At 39.8% G+C, this 21,921-nt stretch overlaps 1 protein-coding gene across 1 annotated transcript in view; it reads right to left on the reverse strand.

Annotated features, from left to right (window-relative positions):
* The window catches only part of RASEF (RAS and EF-hand domain containing), a 39,943-nt gene that overhangs the window by 14,214 nt on the left and 3,808 nt on the right, over nucleotides 1-21,921 (reverse strand). The window contains exons 2-7 of the mRNA XM_067315723.1: nucleotides 7,452-7,598; nucleotides 6,567-6,657; nucleotides 3,535-3,630; nucleotides 2,457-2,534; nucleotides 1,951-2,066; nucleotides 1,147-1,215 (exon numbers count right to left, since the gene is read on the reverse strand). Of these exons, the coding sequence (XP_067171824.1) occupies nucleotides 1,147-1,215; nucleotides 1,951-2,066; nucleotides 2,457-2,534; nucleotides 3,535-3,630; nucleotides 6,567-6,657; nucleotides 7,452-7,598 (597 nt within the window). The remainder of the gene's footprint in view (nucleotides 1-1,146; nucleotides 1,216-1,950; nucleotides 2,067-2,456; nucleotides 2,535-3,534; nucleotides 3,631-6,566; nucleotides 6,658-7,451; nucleotides 7,599-21,921) is intronic.

A 21,921-nucleotide genomic window follows, 5' to 3' on the forward strand; every position in this document is an offset into this window, starting at 1 on the left:
GGCTCGGAAATGCTGTTTCACTACACTTACACGACATGGCATGCTGTGTGGTCAGCTGAGGAAAAAAGGACAACATTGTAGGAACGGTTGTAACAAATCACTTTTGGGCAGTAAACTGGAACAGCCATTTTTGAGATAAAATGTGACTACACTTTAAGTGTTGCTGAGACAACTCTGTTCAGCTACTTGAAAGAAAGGATAAGATAAATAAACTAACTAAAGATATAAAACTGTTCACTGTGATACTCCTTGAAAACAAAAATCTGTTTGGGCATGCCTTGTACAGCACTGCACACAGTACTTTCCAGATAACGATAAGACAGAGGGTTACTGGAGAATTGAAGTCAATAAAAAAGGAGCCAAGTAATAATATTGAGAATAGCATGGATAGACTCAGATCTCATTCACTTTATTATATAGAAATTAAAGTCAATGAGGCTAGTGAAAAAAAGAAAAAAACACAAAGTGTTATTGGCTCAGTAGTCACATACTACCAAACACTGAATTCAAGAAAGTGCCAGTTTTGGTTAATATTTTGGGTCACTTAAGTCAGTGGAGAGCTCTGCTTAAAAACCAATGGCATAAGATTATGATCTCTATGTAAGATTAAGATCCTCTATGTCTCTGTTTAACAAGCAGAGAGGAAAAAAACGGAAAAAGTATTTCAGAAACCATAAAGAGCGACATTATGGATAGGCTGCCAAAAACTTACATGTATAAAACACATAAACACCCAGAGTGCAGTTACTTTAGGCTAAAAACAGGAGATCGAGAAGGCAATTAATGCCACTCCAAATGTAACCAGACGTCTCTTCAAAACTTCAATTTTAGAAAAGATGTGCTCTACCTTTTTTCCTTTTGAAAAGGAAGAGATTAAATGAAAACACCAGGGAAGAACACAAAACTCAGCATAGCAATAACTGTTGCCACATGAGCATCCAGCTCAACAATACAGGAACACAAACTTAAGATGAAATAATAAAGATCTGTAGAGTACTTTCTATGAGAACTAAGGCCATTTCAATATTTGACTTGATAGTTTTTCCCAAATTCCATCCAAGTCTTCTACATAACTAGAAAACTGTTTACCCCTAAATATTTTTGGACAAAATCTGTTAATAAAAGCCTGAATTATTGTGAACTTACTGAAGTATTTCAATTTGTCTTTCCAGGTTATCTCTGTCTTCGGTATACTCTCGGATCATTTCCAGATCTCTGTAAAAAAATAAGTTATTCTTTACAGAGGTCCTCTCACCTTTTTTTTTTTTATAGTATTGCCTTGGCAGAGGACAAAACTCAACAGTCAACATTTTTGAAAGGTGGTAAATATACAGTGGGGAAAAAACACAATATTTTAAGATATTTCTGAACACATATTTTTCTCTTTTTACATTTCAGATTGATGAAATATGTTAAAAGCAATTTTATGAAAAACAAATTTGATAACTTCATTGATCTCAGCCATTGTATGTCAACAAGAACTGTGAATGAAGATAATAGTATTGTGAAACTGTCATATAGGCACCATTAAATGAATACAGTATATGGAAGCAGCTCTCATTTGCTTTCAGGAAAATATGGTTGAGACTGATGTGGGAGACTTTCAAACTTCATTTTCCCTGACAATCACAGAGTTATTCATCCGAGTGCAAGTCATGGAGGAAAAAAAGTGCCTGATGCTATAACTTTCACTCCTAACTGAAGTCCCAGTAAAATCAATGGGCTTCCTTGCATGATTATGAGATTTTGTATGATGTCAAGTACTTGCTCTTTCAGAGCCTTGATAACCTAAGTGAACAGTGGTTATGGTATACTTTGCACATTGTCAAATGCATACTTGTCAATTATGGTAAATTAAGAAAATAAAATTACCAACTATTTACATAATAACTACAATAGATAACAGATTTATTCCCCTGTTGAAAATACTATTATGTAAGAGTATCTTACCTCTCAGTGTTCAAACTCTGATCTGCATACTCGCTTTTCAAACTATCTAATTCACTCCGTAGAAAAGCTATATTTGTCTGTGCTTCTAAAAGATCTTTCTTAAGTTTCTGATTTTCCTTAAAAAAAAAGTAGATATTAGTTAGATGCTAGCTGTCAGTCACTTCTACAAAATGTTGACATTGTAATGCTAAAATTAAAACCATCAAAATTATGCTAGTCAATAATCTAGCATCTAAGAACATTACTGAATTTTGGTTTTTCAACTTCTGCTATACAAAAATAAGATTATATCACTTCAAGCCATTTCTAAATATTATACCTGCAACGTGTATCCATTTAAATAGAACTTTTTTCTTCCTTCAAGATGAAGATCCCCATACACCTACCAACAACTTAGAAAGCATATTTCTTAGCTTAATCACTAAAACACCACGACAAAATACGAAAGAACAAACTGCATTGAATACTAAGGCTGAATAAATATGTTAATGATAATCATCTCTTACCAGCAACATTTCATGTATCCTTTTTTTCAGTTCAACCACATCTTCCCTGTGATTTATGTTTTTGGATTGCTCCTCCAACTAAAAGAATAAATACATGAAAAATATATTCTTGACTGTTTTGATTCAAAGAACGTAAAAAGTAATGGATGTCATATTAAATTACCCCTAAATATGTTCAGCTATGAAAGTTTTTTAAATCCATAGTTTTCCCAAATGCATGAGTAAGCAGCAACCCTTCCATAAAAATTCCAGTTTCATAATTTACCTTTAAGTGAATACTTAAAAATGTTTAATATGTACTTTGCACTCTGTAGATTTGCTAGAAGTATTTATTCTGCATTACTAGTGACACAAAAGCTACATACTAAGATATAAACAGGTGTGCCCCCACTAACTTAATTTAAAAAAAAAGCTACCTCATCAATGTCAATTTTCCATAGTATTTGTAACACAAGCGTTCATTACTCCTCATGAGGATATCCATTTCTGTCAACGCAGTAATTTAATAAGAACCTCTGTAGTTGCTATAATGTTGGTAATACTTATAGCAAAAGCTAATCACAAAATTAAAACAAGATTACAAAATAACCCAAACCAATATTCATAGTTGAGATGTTGGTTTATCTTACAGAGTTAGGTATCAAATGAAAAATTCATGTTGGATTTAAGTTTAGACTAGTAATAACTAGTTCTACTTTTGATTTCAATTTAAGATTACAATCTAAACCTACCTCTACCATTAACATTTGCAATATTGAGAGAATTGGACTTGTTTGCCAAAAGGCACCATATTATTATAACATAGCACATTACTATATTTGGCCTTGCCAATTTCACTAATTCTATGAATTACAAATACTTAAGAGGCAATATGTTAGACTATTTCTAATGTATCGAATAGCAGACAAGATAATTGCGATATTAATATTAACACAACCTAAAACAACTTTTTAAAGTTGCCTATTACTAATACACATTAAATTACAAAAACTATAGCTGTGATTATCCATCTTCCAGAAGGCACTTCATCAGGTCAGTATTTCTTACAATATTTTAGCCATGACTTCAAGCCACTTACCTTCTTAAGTTTTTTTATTGTCACCTGAAGATCCCCAACTTCAGTATCATACTGGCGCTTCAGTTCATTTAGTGCTTCTTCAGCTTTTCGTTTCTCCTGTAATATGTTATCTTATTAAGAGTCAAGACAGGTTTCAAATGTTTCTTAAAAAATGCAGTCATCAATTTGAAAAGCCAAACATTTTCCTCTTAGACTGACTTGTGTAATTTTGTCTTTCTGTTACCAGGGGCTTTCCATTAAGTCAATGGCCACCTTTCTGAGGATCCACAGATAATGATTCTGTTATTGTCATTCACTTATAAAATATTCACAGAAATGAAATATTAAACAGTTGGAAGCAAAGATATGGGTCAATTCAGTGTTTGTTATTCACGTCATATTCTCCCATGCTTAACATTCCCAATGTCTTAAATAAAACTGAAAGAAGTGTTGTTCAAATTTTCCATATGTGTATTTATATATGAAAATACACACACACACACACACACACACACAAATCAGTGTTACACGCACTCTAGGAAATGAATCCTCTTTTTCAAACCAGCCTTCTTTGGCTCAAAATACAACGCTCCAATAATAGTATTACTGTACCACCATCAGTTATTTATTTATTCCTGTTTATGTTCTAAAATTTATCCCTTGTAAGTGTTTGAATATTACAGGCCCATGCTTTGTAAAATGTATGTGGATGACAGCATCTTTAATAATGCAGTTTCATGTAGACTTGGACCGAATATTCAGTCTAGTAAGTGATTGTTTTATTTTAATCAAAACCAACAGATTTTGAAAGGAAGCTACTCCAAAAACAGTTTTGAACTGACAACAAGAAGAATGATATGTTCCCAGGGCTATGCATGAGCATGTGTTTAACTCGCTCCACTCACTCCCTGGTATTCAAGTACACAGTTTCACTATGCAAGAACCCAGTATTCAGCACTGATACATGGTGTCAATGAGATCAGTTGGGTTTTCAGGCGAAAACAGAGAGACAGACAGGGATTTGCTCATAATTCAGTTCTTTCCTATGTTATGTTGACATCCATGTGTTAAAATGATAATCAACCAAAGTAATTAGTTTAGGCTGGATTCTCTTGCTGTTGGCATCTATATAGATTGCTAATGTATGAGTTGTTTGGTAACTGTTTGCTTCTCTTAAATATATAGAGATAGATACACTCAAACTGCAGATACTATCATGCAGAGGAAGGTACCTCAGTTGCATGAGTGAGATCATTTCGACAAACAATAGTGTTGAGTACAGGCATTAAGATTAATGGCTTAGTACAATCCCACAAAGTAAATATCTTACATTTACTCTCAGGGCGTTTTAGTAGGTGGAGTAAGTGGAGCTATGAGCCAAATGGAACATTCAGGAGCAAAAATGTAAAGAGCATTGTGAGAAATAAGTTACAGACCACCTTTGATATTTTTATCTAGGCATGAAAGGTGAAATACCAACCCACGCAAGTCAATGACAATTTGAGGACTTAAGCTGATGACTTTTCCAGGCTGCTCCCAGTCTCTTTTTTTCTTTAGCACTTCAAGCCAAAGAACAGATCTTTCACTAGCATAAGCATTGCAAACTACAAAGAATTTTGCTGAATCATGAGGCATTCTTTTTAGAATGCGAACACTGAATATGAATGGATAATACACAGACGTGTTTTTACATATTGCTAGTACATAATTGTAGATGGTCTTAAATGTATACACATTTCCCAGTCATCTTTTTACAGTATTGAACAAGATTCTTCAATTTTGTTTCAGTGATTTACCATTTTGTACAGAAAGGACATTTTCCAAAACAAATGTATTTGTTTCCTGAACATAAATGCTTACTATTTGTCTAAACAGGAAGTATATTTGCACTGAGAGTTGCATTATCTTTAGTTAAATACATTATGATACACTGTTTTTCCTGGAGTGATATTTTAACATTTTTATGCCATTATATTTTCTTTCTAAGAAAATAACTGACTCGTGTTATGGTAGGAGTGTTTCCTTCTGTATAGAAAAGATGAAACAAATTATCAGAATACCATTAACCCCACTGATCAGTTACCGTAAGCTGTTTAAAATCAGCAATTTTACTCTTTGTGCTTTGCTGCTTCTTATTCTGCAAATGCTTTGGTTAAAGAACCCATACCAAAAGCATTCGGTATACTGTGTGTCCTACCAGAGCAATAATAATGGCCACAGTATATGTTTTAATTGCTGAATTTATTATGTCCTTGTTAGAACATTTTACAAGAATTTTTATTCTTTGCATATTATAAAGTTAGGTTTCTCATATGTGAACTTAGTAACAGTTTAACTTGAAGTAGACAACAAAAATAGGGTGGTTTTATTGTATTGCTTTCTACTTAGAATTACATAACCACCTGGGGTTTGACTGTATCTTTCAATAAGTAAGGGGAAGAGGATTCTTATACTTTGCCACCAAGTCTACAAGTGGGCTAAAACAATGACTAAAACTTCAGCACACTGAAATAACAGAGAATTTCCAAAAAACTTCAAGAGGTCCAGGCTTTCACATACTTTCATCAAAAATATCCTCCCTCTTGTCTACAACTCTCTAAAATGTAATTACAGAATCTGAATGTACCAATAGGGGAAAGAAAGACCACTGCTCCAGGCAGATTCACAAATTAAGAACAAATGATCTGAGCTTTAATTTCTACACAAATTCATCTGCTACTAGTACTAGAAACAGATTCCATTCTTCCCTGATGAAAGGTCATTTTTCCAAACTGCTTCCAATACTGGACTCAGAAACAAATTCTTCTACCTCACCCCTTTCTCACAGAACAGAAAGGAGAATTTTCCTTTGTTTATTTCATCAGAGCAACCGTTCTTCTTTGGAAGAGCATTAAGTGACTACATTTCCTATCTCATGGCTTCTTTTCTTCCAGGCCCTGCCTTCAGTGGCTTGAATCAGTCCATCAGGATCAAAGAATCACTTGGTCATTGGTTCTTCTTAAGACCACTGAGAGTTTGGTAACTGTGAAACTCTGTAAGTACAAAATACTCACTTCCTTTTTAACTTTATGCTCTGCAGCCTGTATCCGTTGTTCCATCTCTTCCTCCAGCTCACTGAGCTGAACTGCTGCTTTATCCTGAGCTCTAAAATTTAAAAGTAAATAGAGGCTTATGAATTGCCCTCTGGCTTTTCATAAAATTTGTGTAAAACACATCTGCCTACACATGCTCAAACAAATTAGACAGACAGACATAGAAACAGCTGAACACTGCCCAGACTTTGGAAAGGGTGCGTTTGGGAGCCAAAAATCACAAGTTAATTTGAAAATACAGGCAAATTAGAGTTTAAATAATAGTAGACAGCAGATTATTAGTATGAAATAAATCACATCTGCACTTCAAAAATTAAGTTACAGAGATATAAGGCCCCCTCTGCTTTCCTATGAAGCGATTTCAAAAGGATAACTACAGTATCTTTCATCACCACACAGAAAACTCCATTCCTCTGAGCTAATCTGTTTGGTTGCAGTAGTGATGATGCAAGATCACAAGTACCAAGTAATTACAATGGGTAAATTTGTCCCCTGAAGCTGGAGAAGCAAAAACATGTTTTGTTAAATGAAAGTATAATAGGAATGTATGCTAAAACTCAATGTTACAGCCAATGAAGAGAAATCAAAATATTATAGATATTAAACACAAGAATGTAGCCTCAAAAATTTGGTCCAGGACTTATCCAAAAATATAAGTAGGAATCATTTGCAAGCTTCTATATGTGCTTATGCACATGTGTATGCTTATAAACTATACTCTCTGAGCTCAGTTTATGAAAATATTGTTTGACACATTTTGGCATTAACTCACAGTAATTTATCTAACCAAGTGTGATGGAGGAAAAAGTAACTGCGTAACTGAACTAGAAACATAACTTACTATACCTTTTCACAGCAATGGCTAGGGTTTCCATTTCTGTGCTTTGAAGTTTGATCTCCCGGATGAAGTTTTTAATGACATGTTCGTAAGGCTGGATTAATCTTGGTTCCACTGTGTGTATGTTCTGATACAGAACACTGACTTGCTCTTGTCTGAAAAAGATAGATACCAGTTTAATACAGTTCCTTGGAACAGTGCTGTATACAAGGCATGAAAAATTTATTCCAAATGATGACGCTCCTCTTTATTGCAGATTTTTAAAATTAACAAGTTAATATAGACTTTGAGCATTCAGCATAATGTTTGCAATTTTATAAATTATTTTTACTCTTCTTTTTTCTTTACTATAGCATAGTTACCATTGCAAAAAAACCTTTAAGCTTTCTTTTAAGCCCATTTTTCCTATTTCTGTTGGTGATGTACTGAAGAGCGTGCCACTGGAGTAACACATAATGTAAATCAAGATTGCTGGTGCCTGTAATGTTAATCGTGATCTGTGAAGATTACATATAGTAAGAGACTGCATATAAAGTAAAAACAAGCAGGAATGCCAACCACCTAAGTCATAATGGACATTGGGAGTGAGGAGAGGTTGAGCGTATTTCTTTCAAGGGGGAAAAAAAAAGGAGGAGGAGGTGGCAGCATTACACTGTGGTCTGCTAGCTAGACTGCAGCTATCTTGAAAACTGAATACAGGGAACAATATTCTCACAACAAAATGGGACAAAGTGCAGCTTAGCAAACTCATCTGGGAATCAGCAGTGGCAAAGATTGCTACCCACACAAAGCTTGACTCTCTCTCAGCTGTAGGACTTTTAGTATTTACATCTCTTTTGTTTCAGTGGGTACAGGATAAGCTGTAGGGGAAAAGATAATACAGCTTTCTGGTTTAAAAAAAATTATTCTGCTTCTGATGACTGCACTCTTAATGCCATCCCTGTTTTGAACCAAAAAAAAAAAAATCATTTCTATAAGAGATTATGTCTGTATCCAATTAACATTTGAAGCATAATATATATATCTCATGTAGAAACAAGACAAAAAGTCTCTGTAGATCCTTTAGTTATTAAAAGCCTTGCTGAAAGACATACTGCTTCTTTAAAGCTGCCCCAATGAAGGAAAACAATATTCTGATTCTCCTTTGATCTGGACTTGTTTCTATAGATTACATACAATTTTGACTGTTGAAGCCAACAGTTTTGACAAGATAGAAAAACAGAAAATAGCATAAGCATATTATTATATTAATATGCATATTATTAATAAGCATATTATTACACAGAATATTACATAAGGAACTCTAACTATTGGCAATGCCATTAATAATGTCACGTAACAGTTTGCGTTCATGCTGGCTAGTTTTGATTATCTGAATTGTTATAAATCCTTTTAGCAGAAAAATGTCTATGACAACAGAATTTAGCAGTCCCAATGGATACTGAAGCTGATTACCCTACAGACTACACACTAGAACACAGAACAGGTGTTCAAGAACTTGCAAATCAATAAGGCCAAAAAACAAATGTAAAAAAACCACACGCATAAGAAAAGAGTAGGCCTAGAAAGGTAGAAGCAGGCCCGTGATGAGGTAAGCCGTGATGAGCGCAGCTAACAGAGGCAGTGAACAGAGGCAGCAGTTTGCGCAGCAGTGTTTGGGCTCTGACTAGAACTTGAAGATCTTGTTGGAAGTTGTGGGCTTTCTGTGGACCCCCGAGGAACTAGCAGGTGATTGCTGTGAACAGGAAAGGGTAAGCTAGGCAAGGACAACTGCAGGAGGCCTTGACTTCTCCTGGGAAAAGCTCGTGGGAAAAGCTCTAGCTAGGAGTGGCTGCTGCTAACAAGCTCTCTGGGTTGCCCCTGGCCAGAGGGAGTTGGGGCCTTTGATCCCAGTGGCCCTTGATTAGGGCGGTCAAGCACCCTCTTAGCCAGTGCTAGGGAGAGGCCTATATAAGAGCCAGGCCTAGAGCGCAGCTCCCAGAGCGCAGCAAACAGAGGCAGCGAACAGATGCAGCAGTTTGCACAGCAGTTTGCGCAGAAGGGCGTGCGAAGGCACCTTTGTGTCTGTTCCCTGTGGTGTAGGTTTCCTCAGCTATGGTCGTGACACGCCGCACAGCGCGTTCCCCAGTGGCTGTTGGAGTTGCTGTGTCAGAGGCTGCGACCCAGACTGACCCTCTGACAGCAGATGCAGCCCTGCAGGTCTCAGGCTGCAGGGAGTGCTTGGGGCCTCTCCGGGAGGCCTGGGCTGGCAGCCAGCTCTCCTGCAGGAGGTGTGCTGCTGTTGGCGAGCTGTGTCGTCAGGTAAGGGAGTTACGGGAGGAGGTCAGTAGGCTGCGCAGCATCCGGGAAGCGGAGCAAGAGATAGACAGGGTATTCTCGGAGACTGTGCAGCTTCGGGAGTCCCAGCCCCCCGCAGCAGTGGAGCTGCCAGAGGGCTCTGTGCCGTGTGAAACGGTACATCATAACACCGTAGAAGAAGGCTGGAAACTGGTCACTGCTCGTGGGAGGAGAAAGGCTCCTACTCCTCCCAAAGACTTGAAGCTGAAGAACAGGTTCAGTGCCCTCCAGGATGAGGAGGAGATGGGCATGGCTGCAAGGGAAGTACCTGGGACAACAGACCCTGTGCCCTGCCAGAACGCCCGGAAGAAGCGGCGGGTGATTGTTGTGGGGGACTCCCTGCTGCAGGGGACGGAGGCATCTATCTGCCAACCTGACCTCATGTCTAGAGAGGTTTGTTGCCTGCCAGGGGCTTGTGTGAGAGATGTCATGCAAAGACTGCCTAGGCTTGTCCATGCTTCGGACTATTACCCACTGCTGCTCTTCCATGTGGGCGCCAATGACACCGAGGGCAAACTGGAGACCATCAAGCAGGATTTCAGAGCTGTGGGGATGGTGGTCAAGGGTCTGGAAGCCCAGGTCATCTTCTCCTCAATCCTGCCAGTGAGGGGGATGGATGAGAGGAGGAGGAGATAGACTTTCCAAATTAACGACTGGCTGTGCTGCTGGTGTTGCCAACAGGGTTTGGGTTTCTACGACCATGGGACCCTGTTTGAAGATTGACAACTGATGGCGAGAGATGGGATCTGCCTCACTAAGCAGGGCACGCGTGTCTTTGCCAACAGGTTGGCCAACCTGGTAAGGAGGGCTTTAAACTAGGAAAGATGGGGGAAGGGGAGAGTTATAGTGCCAGGGTAGCTGGCAAAAGACAGCTCAAGTCAGGATGCCTCCAGCAGGTGAATGCAGCCAGGGAAGTGCGCATGGGATGTGGCTATGGAGGACCCTCTTTTACCCCTCCTGGGAAACCTGCATGCTCGATCACCTCCCTGAAATGCCTGTACACCAATGCACGCAGCTTGGGGAACAAACAGGAAGAACTAGAGATGTGTGTGCGGTCGCAGGGCCATGATCTCATTGCAGTTACAGAGACATGGTGGGATAGCTCACGTGACTGGAGTGCTGTCATGGATGGCTACATGCTTTTTAGGAAAGACAGGCCAAGAAAGCAAGGTGGTGGAGTTGCTCTTCATGTGAGAGAGAAACTGGAATGTATTGAGCTGTGCCTAGGGGTGGATGAAGAGCAAGTCGAGAGCTTCTGGGTAAGGATTAAAGGGCAGGCTAGCATGGGTGACACTGTTGTGGGTGTTTACTACAGGCCACCTGATCAGGAAGAGGAAGTCGATGAGGCCTTCTACAGACAGCTGGAAGTAGCCTCACGATCCCAGGCCCTGGTTCTCATGGGGGACTTCAACCACCCCGATATCTGCTGGAGAGACAACACAGCTAGGCACAAACAGTCCCAGAGGTTCCTGCAGAGCATTGGTGACAACTTCTTGACACAGGTGGTGGAGGAGCCAACAAGGAGAGGTGTGCTGCTGGACCTCGTACTAACAAACAAAGAAGGACTGGTGGAAGATGTGAAGGTCGGGGGCAGCCTTGGCTGTAGTGACCATGAGATTGTGGAGTTCAGGATCCTGCGAGGAGGAGGCAGGGCACCAAGTAGGATCGCAACCCTGGACTTGAGGAGAGCAAACTTTGGCCTCTTCAGGGACCTACTTGGAGGAATCCCATGGGTTAGGGCCCTAGGAGGAAGGGGAGTCCAAGAGAGCTGGTTAATATTCAAACATCACCTCCTCCAGGCTCAAGAGCGGTGCATCCCTATGAGTAGGAAGTCAAGCAAAAGAGGCAGGAGACCTGCATGGATGAGCAAGGAGCTCCTGACAAAACTCAACCAGAAGAAGGAAGTATACAGAAAGTGGAAAGGGGGACAGGCCACTTGGGAGGAATATAGGAATGTTGTCAGAGTATGCAGGGATGCGACGAGGAAGGCTAAGGCCCGTTTGGAATTAAATCTGGTGAGAGATGTCAAGGACAACAAGAAGGGCTTCTTCAAATACATCAGTAGCAAGAGGAAGACTAGGGAAAATGTGGGCCCTTTGCTGAATGGGGGTGGGTGCCCTGGTGACGAAGGATGCAGAGAAGGCAGAGTTACTGAATGCCTTCCTTGCTTCAGTCTGTACTGCTCAGGCCAGCCCTCGGGAACCCCAGACCCTGGAGGCAAGAGAGGAAGTCTGGAGAAAGGAAGACTTTCCCTTGGTGGAGGAGGAGTGGGTTAGAGATCATTTAAGCAAACTGGACACCCACAAATCCATGGGCCCTGATGGGATGCACCCACGAGTGCTGAGGGAGCTGGCAGATGTTATTGCTAGGCCACTCTCCATCATCGTTGAAAGGTCATGGAGAACAGGAGAGGTGCCTGAGGACTGGAAGAAAGCCAATGTCACCCCAGCCTTCAAAAAGGGCAAGGAGGAGGACCCAGGGAACTACAGGCCGGTCAGCCTCACCTGCATCCCTGGAAAGGTGATGGAGCAGCTCATCCTGGAGGCCATCTCCAAGCATATGGAGGACAAGAAGGTGATCAGGAGTAGTCAGCATGGCTTCACCAAGGGGAAATCATGCCTAACCAATCTGATAGCCTTCTATGACGGGATGACTGGCTGGGTAGATGAGGGGAGAGCAGTGGATGTTGTCTACCTTGACTTCAGCAAGGCTTTTGACACTGTCTCCCATAACATCCTCATAGACAAGCTCAGGAAGTGTGGGCTAGATTAGTGGACAGTGAGGTGGATTGAGAACTGGCTGAATGGCAGAGCTCAGAGGGTTGTGATCAGTGGCTGAGAGTCTAGCTGGAGGCCTGTAGCTAGCGGTGTCCCCCAGGGGTCAGTCCTGGGTCCAGTCTTGTTCAACTTCTTCATCAATGACCTGGATGAAGGGACAGAGTGCACCCTCAGCAAGTTTGCTGACGATACAAAACTGGGAGGAGTGGCCGATACACCAGAGGGCTGTGCTGCCATTCAGAGAGACCTGGACAGGCTGGAGAGGTGGGCGGAGAGGAACCTCATGAGGTTCAACAAAGGCAAGTGCAGGGTCCTGCACCTGGGGAGGAATAACCCCATGCACCAGTACAGGTTGGGGGTTGACCTGCTGGAAAGCAGCTCTGCCAAGAAGGACCTGGGAGTGCTGGTGGACACCGAGTTAACCATGAGGCAGCAATGTGCCCTTGTGGCCAAGAAGGCCAATGGTATCCTGGGCTGCACCAGGAAGAGTGTTGCCAGCAGGTCGAGGGAGGTGATTCTCCCCCTCTACTCAGCCCTGGTGAGGCCACATCTGGAGTACTGTGCCCAGTTCTGGGCTCCCCAGTACAAGAGAGATGTGGCACTACTGGAGCAAGTCCAGTGAAGGGCTACAAAGATGATTAGGGGACTGGAGCATCTCTCTTATGAGGAAAGGCTGAGAGAGTTGGGCCCGTTTAGCCTGGAGAAGAGAAGGCTGAGAGGAGATCTTATCAACGTGTACAAGTATCTGAAGGGAGGGTGTCGAGAGGATGAGACCAGACTCTTTTCAGTGGTGCCGAGCAACAGGATGCGAGGCAACGGGCACAAACTGGAACACAGACACTTCCATCTGAACATGAGGAAAAACTTCTTCACTGTGAGGGTGACAGAGCACTGGAACAGGTTGCCCCGAGAGGTTGTGGAGTCTCCATCCTTGGAGATATTCAAAACCCGCCTGGATGCGATCCTGGGCAACGTGCTCTAGGTGACCCTGCTTGAGCAGGGGGGTTGGACTAGATGATCTCCAGAGGTCCCCTCCAACCTCAGCGATTCTGTGTTTCTGAGATTCTGTAATACAGCATACCAGTGGCAGAAAAGTAAACACAACTTACGTTTTGCGAGTTCTAGTTCAGCACCCTATCTAACAGATCATGAATACATGTCCTCCTTTTATTATGGGAAAATTTAAACTGTGATTTAATAAAAAGTTTCCAAGACCTTCCTCATTAAACAGCTGACAATCTCCAATCTTCTATGAAGGCAGCATTACTTAATACATTCACTATGCCCATGATATAAACTATCAGTGTATAACCTCTTTATTTTTTTCCTATCTGAAGCATTTCCACAGTTTCAATTACCAGCATACCAATGCTGTGCTACTTGAATATTGCTTCCCATTCAAGTATAACTTATTTTATTACAGCAGTACTGTAATTGTTATTATAGCTCAGATTCCCATTTTTAAAAAGTGAAATATTTCCACAAGACCATAAAATATGTTTCCAGATGAAATGCTGGCATTCATTAAGTATACAGAAACATAACAACACAAAGAAACACATTTACTGATGCCAGTGGCATTTCTGTGTACCTACAGTACCCTCTTGCAAAAGGTTTCCTTTATAAAGGCTAATGTTTTAGCTGTATTAAGTATTTCCAGAAGTTAAGTCAAATTTAATGTTTGTTAAGATTAGCTGAAGTTAAGTCAAGCTCATTGAATATCTTCCAACGTACAGAGTTTCATTTTCTTAATATATTTTAAACCGAGTAATATCAAGGTTCACAGACAGTCACAATAATATGCAGGTTTATCTGACCATCAGATGACACAAACTATGTATGAATAACACATCATTAAAGAACTCCCTAAATGTAGGCTTATTCAATTAATAATTCACATTTAAAAAAAGATAAGAATATTTTCCGCAGTACCACGTTGAGTTAAAATAGCACTGACATTATCAGCACCATAAGCAATACCAAAACTCGGAAAAGCCCAAAAATAAAAGTCAGGTTTTAGATTTAAAATCTGCCCCCTTTCACTTTGTTCTATTACAACATTAAGCCAAATGCAAGATTTTACACTAAAGGATTACTGCACAAGGGAGTGCGGAATGGTCCTGACATCAGTCTGTATCACAGAATCAATCTGAGATTTAGGTATATCAGATCTCAATTAAATTGCAAATGTACAAGAGTTTTGTAATATTTAAATGCTTTGGTTTCCAATAGCAAGCAACTGGGCAAACAATAAGCTTAGTATCTCATGGTATTACCATTTACAGAATTCCTACCGCATCTCCAGTGATGCTGACTGGGCTTGAAGCTGGAGCCTGACTGTACTTCCAATATTACAAAATGTGGTCTCTATTTGGAGTTCTATTTGGTTTTGATAGTTGGGACTGGGAGCTGGTAACATAAACTGAATATCTTGCTGCATTTCATAAATTCCTAAAAGTGCAAAGAGAACTACTTAGAACTTCAGTAGTTGTCCTTCGGGGCTGTAAACTCCTGGCCAAAACAGCCAATAAACTAATCCAGAATAGTTTCAGATTTTAGACAGAAGCAGACAGTGTGCATATTCAGTATTATCTGCTAAAAGCTGAAGAACGTCACTTCCTCGAACAGTCTCAATACATGCTCCTTTGAAACAGTGGCAAGTAAAACAGAAATGGCACTAGCCACAGCAAGCTTGATAGAACTTACCAATTTGCCAAAGCAGATAAATTCAGCACTATCTAGGTCAATGCATATGATCTTTAGGAATATGAAATACAAATCTGAAATCTGTGTTTTGAAATTTTCTTTTTTCATTTAAATTTTACTGTTGCCAAGAAGATACCTGCTAATAATCTTTTTCTAGAAAGCAAACACAAACTGTATTGTAACAAATTGTAACTGCTAAATTAGTTGTTACTGGATGCTAGCATAAAGCACCCATTACCTGAGTCAATGTTTTCCTAATTGTCTAACACATCACAGGTTCCTGAATTACAGTTGGATATTTAAGGACCCACATCACTTTTTTCACATGAGCATACTCTCAAGAATATGCTGGGTTATGCTGGTACTCTTATCTTCCTCACCCCATCTTCTGTACGGTTAGTTAGCTGCTGCCTTCAAACCAAATGAAGCCACCTCCATAATAATACAGTGTACCTCAGATTGTGCATATTCTGTGTTCAAAAATAGCACGTGTGTAATATCATTTCCCAAGGTTTCCTACCCAGGAGATAATTGTTGGCCATAGCCAGGTATAGAAGGTATACAGTGCCTTCTGCTGATGGACTAGACAATCATCCAATTAGTCCGGCCTTTCCCTACTGTATTTTGTGTCAGGAGTAGATGACATTTGTGGTGGAATATTGTAATATTTCTGCAACTTTTGCTTTTTGTTCTCTTTACAAGAATGCCACAGCCACTCCCTCTTGCAGCTTCTTTTCATTAAAGTTTATGAAAAAACACATAGAAGAAGACAAAAAGCTGTCTCTCCACACTGCTGTGTCTCTACCGTACAGCCAAGTCTGCTTTATGATGCAGTTATCAGAACACAAAGTAGTTATTGTGAGAGTTTATTCTGGCTCTGTGATACAAAAACCTCTTTATATTCATTCTTCCTCCTTAGCCCAGCAATAGCTTTATTCAAAATGTCTCAGTGACCTAGTTTTATGACGAACTAGTTATGCTTAAGAAGCAAAACAATACTCATAAAACCACAACCATCCAAGATCCTGGAAGGAGCCTGGAAGGCTTTTTTAAATTAAAATTGGCAGCTGAAATTCTTGGTGACACTTACCTGAGTGCTCCTATAGCAACTTTGCAAGAAATCTTAATTAAAAATATGGTACAACAACTACTGCACCAACAGAGAAACAGAGAAGAATTTAAAGTCATGCAACAAAATTGATAAGATTCTATTTATTAACTTATGCCTTTGCTAAGCAGTAACACACTTTCGTGAATTGGGAAGACTTCCACTGATTTAATCACTCCAAATATCTGTGATGAATTAACAGCAAGCACACTGTGATAACGTTTTATAGATCCACAGGATTTTAGAAGGATGCAGCTATAGCCACTGATTATCAACATGCAATAAGTATTTGATTATATGAGAGGAATCACTCTGAACCATCTCCTTCAAGCCACTTCTCTTTTCTCCACATACTTCAGTAAACATTAGTGACACCACTGCAGCAGGACACATTAGTTGGAATGAACATTGCCTAATTTGTTTGTTTCCAGTTCTCCTTGGATTTATGGCATTTCTCTTTGAAAATTCATTAGTTATTCAAAATTACTTACGAAGGAAGATTTCGCAATAGATTTCACTGAGCTGATTCCTGAACATTGAATAGTCAGTGTTTTGGCTGGAGAAAAGAGGCAACTAAAATGCTCTTACTTTTGTTTCAGACAAATTCGTAAGAAGTGCTCAGGTTTGCACTTTAAATTAGTCTTCCTTGAAATCCAGAAATCCCTTTCAAATGGATTTAGCTGCACTCCATTAAGTTCCACACTTCCACTGCTCCAAGACACTAATGCACAGAAAGAGTTTTTTTGATATGATGTGAAAGAAACTCTCTCACTGTGGAGTCTCTGGCTCTACCTATAATTATCTACCATGCATGCATTTTTGCTGCTGTTCCCAGAAAGTATGGGCACAGAGTACTAAAGAACAAAAAAAGTATAGCATTCTGGCCACATACTGCTCTGGTTTTACATTACCTCATCTCAAAGGTTACTCAGCCGAAGTACAGGAAAGAGACTTTCCTGAAACAAAATGCTATATCATGACTTTAAACACCTCTAAATTCACTCCATGAGGCGCTTCAAAGGATCAGACTGATAAGAGTTTGCTCATTTTTTGTGTTGTCCTCATGAAAAAACACCTTTTACATACTAGACAGCAATAGAATTCTGTATTGCAATATTATGCTGAGCTTACTATAATTAAAAAAAATGTGTTGGTACTTTATGTAAAAATATTATTTAGCAATTGTAATTAGTGAATATTAGCACAGCTTCACATAAGAGCTAATATAAGCAGAGTTACTATATTCATTTGGTTTCAGAGAGCTGCCCAGAGGACTACAGAAAGAAAATAAAACTGCCATGATGATAATACAATCTGTGATCTGATAGATTTAACATACCAAGGCAGGACATAGGAAGAGCAGGGAAAAAGAAACAGGGATTAAATAAAGATATCAGATACTCGGATGACATAAAGTGGTGTAATTTCATGTAAACCAACAGAGCTATACCAATTCACACCAATTTATAGTATTATTTTGGTTTGCTGAATAAACAGTGACAGGTCAGCTAACAGTCCAGCTGAGTCCTAGTACATACTACACTCTGAACGCAGCTCAGAGGGAGTTGAGGGAATTCATCAGAGAAGAAATACTCCATATTTGCTCATTTACTTGAACATATTCCCTATGCAATTGCCAGAGAGAGGATGCCAGGTCACATGGACCCTTAGTCTGATCCAAGTGGCTGCATTCGCAGTACAGTTTTCCACCAAGAGTGAGACAAAGTCCAATAAGCTAGTGGAAAAAAAGAGAAAAATTAAACATTTGGCAGTGATATTATAATACTACTTTTCCTTACATGGTAAAGAATCAGTGTTTCTGCCGATGCTTATTTTGTTTATATTTACTTGGGTCTGCTTCAGATAGGTACAAACCTACAAAGTCATCAGCAGAATTTCAGGGCCCACCTATGCAGACCATTCTGGAAAGGGCAAAGCAGCAAAACAATATGAAAACTCACTTAGACTGGAGAAACCTGTGAACCTCACCATCTGGCCGCTACTCCCACTTATTACTGCCACTCAAAAGCTAGCTAGGATGGTATTGGCAGGTAGCCTACCGAAGCTGCAGTCACCTGCGTTACCATGCATCTGCTTTCAGACAACAGTGCTGCTATCCATCCACAAAGGTCAGTGATGCACATGGCTCCACTGAATATAGCAAGCTTTGTTCCCCAAATGTATTGGGGCCACTGACAGGGCTCTTATGCTCTTTTCAAGAATCTTCATAACAGGTTTCAGAGCTCATCAAGAGTTGTATCTCTGTGACAATTCAAGGCCTAGACAATCTCCAGAGAAACCTCACCAGATTTATATGAATAGATCAGAAAGAAAGACCCATTCTGCTAGAAAAAAAAAAATCTGTGTCCTCAGTGAAAACAAAAGCTTCTGCTCTTCCAGAGGATTTGAGACAAACAGGCAAAGAGCCTGGAGATGTTGTGAAAAGCCAGGAATGATGCCTCTGCAAATGACAGAGAATCGGCAGGGATACTGCCCATGAAGAAGCCAGAATCAAGAATGTTAAAATGCAAATTCATTATTCTCGGTATACATACTTCCTGAAATGGAAGAGTGTTTTTCTTATTTGTTGTGTGAAAATACAATGTCTGTGGCACTCACAATTTTAGGAAACTCTTCTTAATCTTTATCAATATGAACATCCACGGATCATCATAAAGTAAATATACTGAACCTAACGGTGCCCATTTTAAAATTAAAACAAAACAAAACAAAAAGATCAAGAAGGGTAACGCAGAAGAGTAAAGACATGGCACACATGGCTAATTGTGCTAAGCATGCTGAGATCTTCCACTTATGAATGAGCAGGATGTTAAACTGCTGCTGGTTTCTCTGCCATGGGGTATAGAATAACAAGGAACAGTAACAACCTGGTAGACCCTGTTCTCACCACCTCAAGGTAGGAGTGGAAAATGGCTATTTATATAAGAAGGGGGACAGGAAGAAAGTGGCTATTTGTATAACAGGGGGGACAGGAAGCACGGCAAATACAGTATGTTTTATCCTCCTTGGGCTGCAGAGCCGAGCTTTGCTGGGGTTGTAACAAGGGGCAAGAAAACCGTACCAAGATGTTCTCCAGCAAGACTATTTTTACTTAAACTCCAAGAGGAGTTAAAGTAATATATCCCCATCTTTTTCAACACCATGCCTTGCCAATTCTCTGTTCCCTTGTGTCCTCACTTTTATCTTCTTTCTCATCCATATTCTTACAGGTAGACTTAAGGTCCCCAAACATTTCTCTTCATATTCTTGACCCAGAAATCTCCCAGGCACAGGAAAAATAAAGCATTTACTTTTTTAGGTGCAGGTAAAAGCAAAGCCAATCACCACTACACTATCTGGGTAGTTAACTATCTGGTATCCTAACAATAATAACATGCTCCTGTTTCTATGTTTTAGAACCCTATTCCCTTGGCCTCTTCCCAAGGTAGATGAACTTGTAAAAAATCACTCTCTGCCACTCGTAACAACTCTACTCTGGTATGGGCACGAAGGGATGAGACATAAGGTGGTCCGAGCCAGAAAGAGGCAGCAAGAGAAAGGTCAGACACTACACATCTGATAATGATCCTTACATTGGAAGCCAATAACCTATGTGTGCCACGAAGAGAGAAAGAGGTATCTTGTTCAGAAAAGCAGATAATCTGGATATGCCATCTTACTATTCACCAGAAAACATCCACCAGAGCTGTTTCAAGATTGGAAAGGATCTAATTTTGCCACAGCAACAATTTCTTCTAAATTAAATGCCTTGAAGAAAAGCAGATTATATGAAATATTAACATAGTATAAAATTTAAGGTACTTCTCAACCTGTAGCACAGTATTTTTTAATACTGCATTTTCTTTTTCTGTATCTGCCCTGTCACGAACAGACCTGCACTGAAAGAAGAGAATCAAATTGGTAACCCCTTAAATGAGAGGGTTTGGGAAAGGAAGTGTCAGCTGATTCTGAGGGAAGGAGTTTTTAATATTTCCAAGGAATGCATACATTTTCCTTTTTAAAGACGGAAACATAATCTCAAGCGAGTAGTGGGGCAGGAGCGGAAGACACTGAAAGGCAGGAAAGAGAAAGTCTGTAGAAAAGGAGTGTTCAGAAGGTTATGGCTATAGCACATGATGGTGAAACAAGAAAATTTCAGGAAAATAAATGCTATAAAGTTGTTTGTCACAGATTCTGAGTAAGGGGAAAAACAGAAGAGGCAACAAAAACTAAGATAGCTCAGAAAGTTTTCTAGTTCACAGAAAGGCATTCATAGTGCTTCCAGCAGAGCACATTTATCAAACCCCTGTCATGAGACATATTAAAAGACAAGACATAATGCTTATGGCAGACATCCTCTCTCTGGCACTGTGACAAAGGGGGTTCAAGCAGTTGTCCTTCTTCAGAATTTGCCTTGATCTCCTCTCAGGGGAACACACTTTGACTTCTAAGGAAATCTGATGTCAATGTCATGGCTCATCATCTCTTGGATGTCAACACAAATTGCCAACAGAAGTTCATGCTATGCTCAGAATTGACTCTTTTGGCAAAAATCCATTCTGGCTTGTGACGGCAAGAGCACAATGGGTTTTGGACTGTTTTTTAAGCAGCAGAGCTCCTCTCCTTTGATATAGCACAGCAGTATGTCCCATGAGCATCACCTCTCTTCACTAAATGGCTAATGTTAAAAACAATGCTCTTTTCTCCCTTTATCACATGTCCACCAGATCCACATTTCCCTCATGGCTCCAGATGAGAAAACTGGTTGTGAACTATTATCATGAATACATCAGGAGACTTTGGAATTGTACGATGTACAAGTTCTCACAGTCTGGCAGCATTGAAATGAGAGTTGGATCAACAGACAACTTGACCCAAAGAAGTCCAAGGCACATTAGTAAAGCAAACCCCAAGATCAAAAAACAAAGTAATGAAGTATGAGGACTGCCAGAAGCAAGAGTAATTAATTCAAAATAGAGATACAAACTTCTCCAGATTCATCCATTCATTCATGCTGAAATTAATTTAGTTCATTTTCCAGTCAGATTGTCCAATCTGGCAAATATAACACAAAAATTGCCTGGTATGGCTTGAACAGATTCAGTTTATTCCCAGAACGATCAAGAAATACAGAAAAACACACAAAATATGCATAGTTCCATATCTTTAATATTTTTGATTTAAGGTCTTCAAGGTTGAAATTTGAAAATTTGTTTTCTGGGGAGTTTTTGCTGATTATTTACAGACACAAATAACTGTCATAGGATTCACAGATACAGGTTTTCTCTTGAAGTGTCAGCGGATGTTGAATTATTTTTTGTTCAAGTTGAGGAGTGAAAAAGTATTGCCACTAGGAGATTTTCACACATGCTTAAAGGAGCATATGCCTGTGAAGGGAGCGGAGGGAAGCTTTTCATCTTACCACTGAAATCTAAACAGATATGGGAATTACCATGCAACATCTAGTAACAGTCAAAGGCTAAACCCTTCCAGTGTGGGCAAAGCAGTGGAACACTCGTTACCTGCAACACCAAGAAGGTAAGTTTCTTA

Source organism: Apteryx mantelli, chromosome Z, assembly GCF_036417845.1.
Source record: "Apteryx mantelli isolate bAptMan1 chromosome Z, bAptMan1.hap1, whole genome shotgun sequence".
Classification (NCBI taxonomy): Eukaryota; Metazoa; Chordata; class Aves; order Apterygiformes; family Apterygidae; genus Apteryx; species Apteryx mantelli.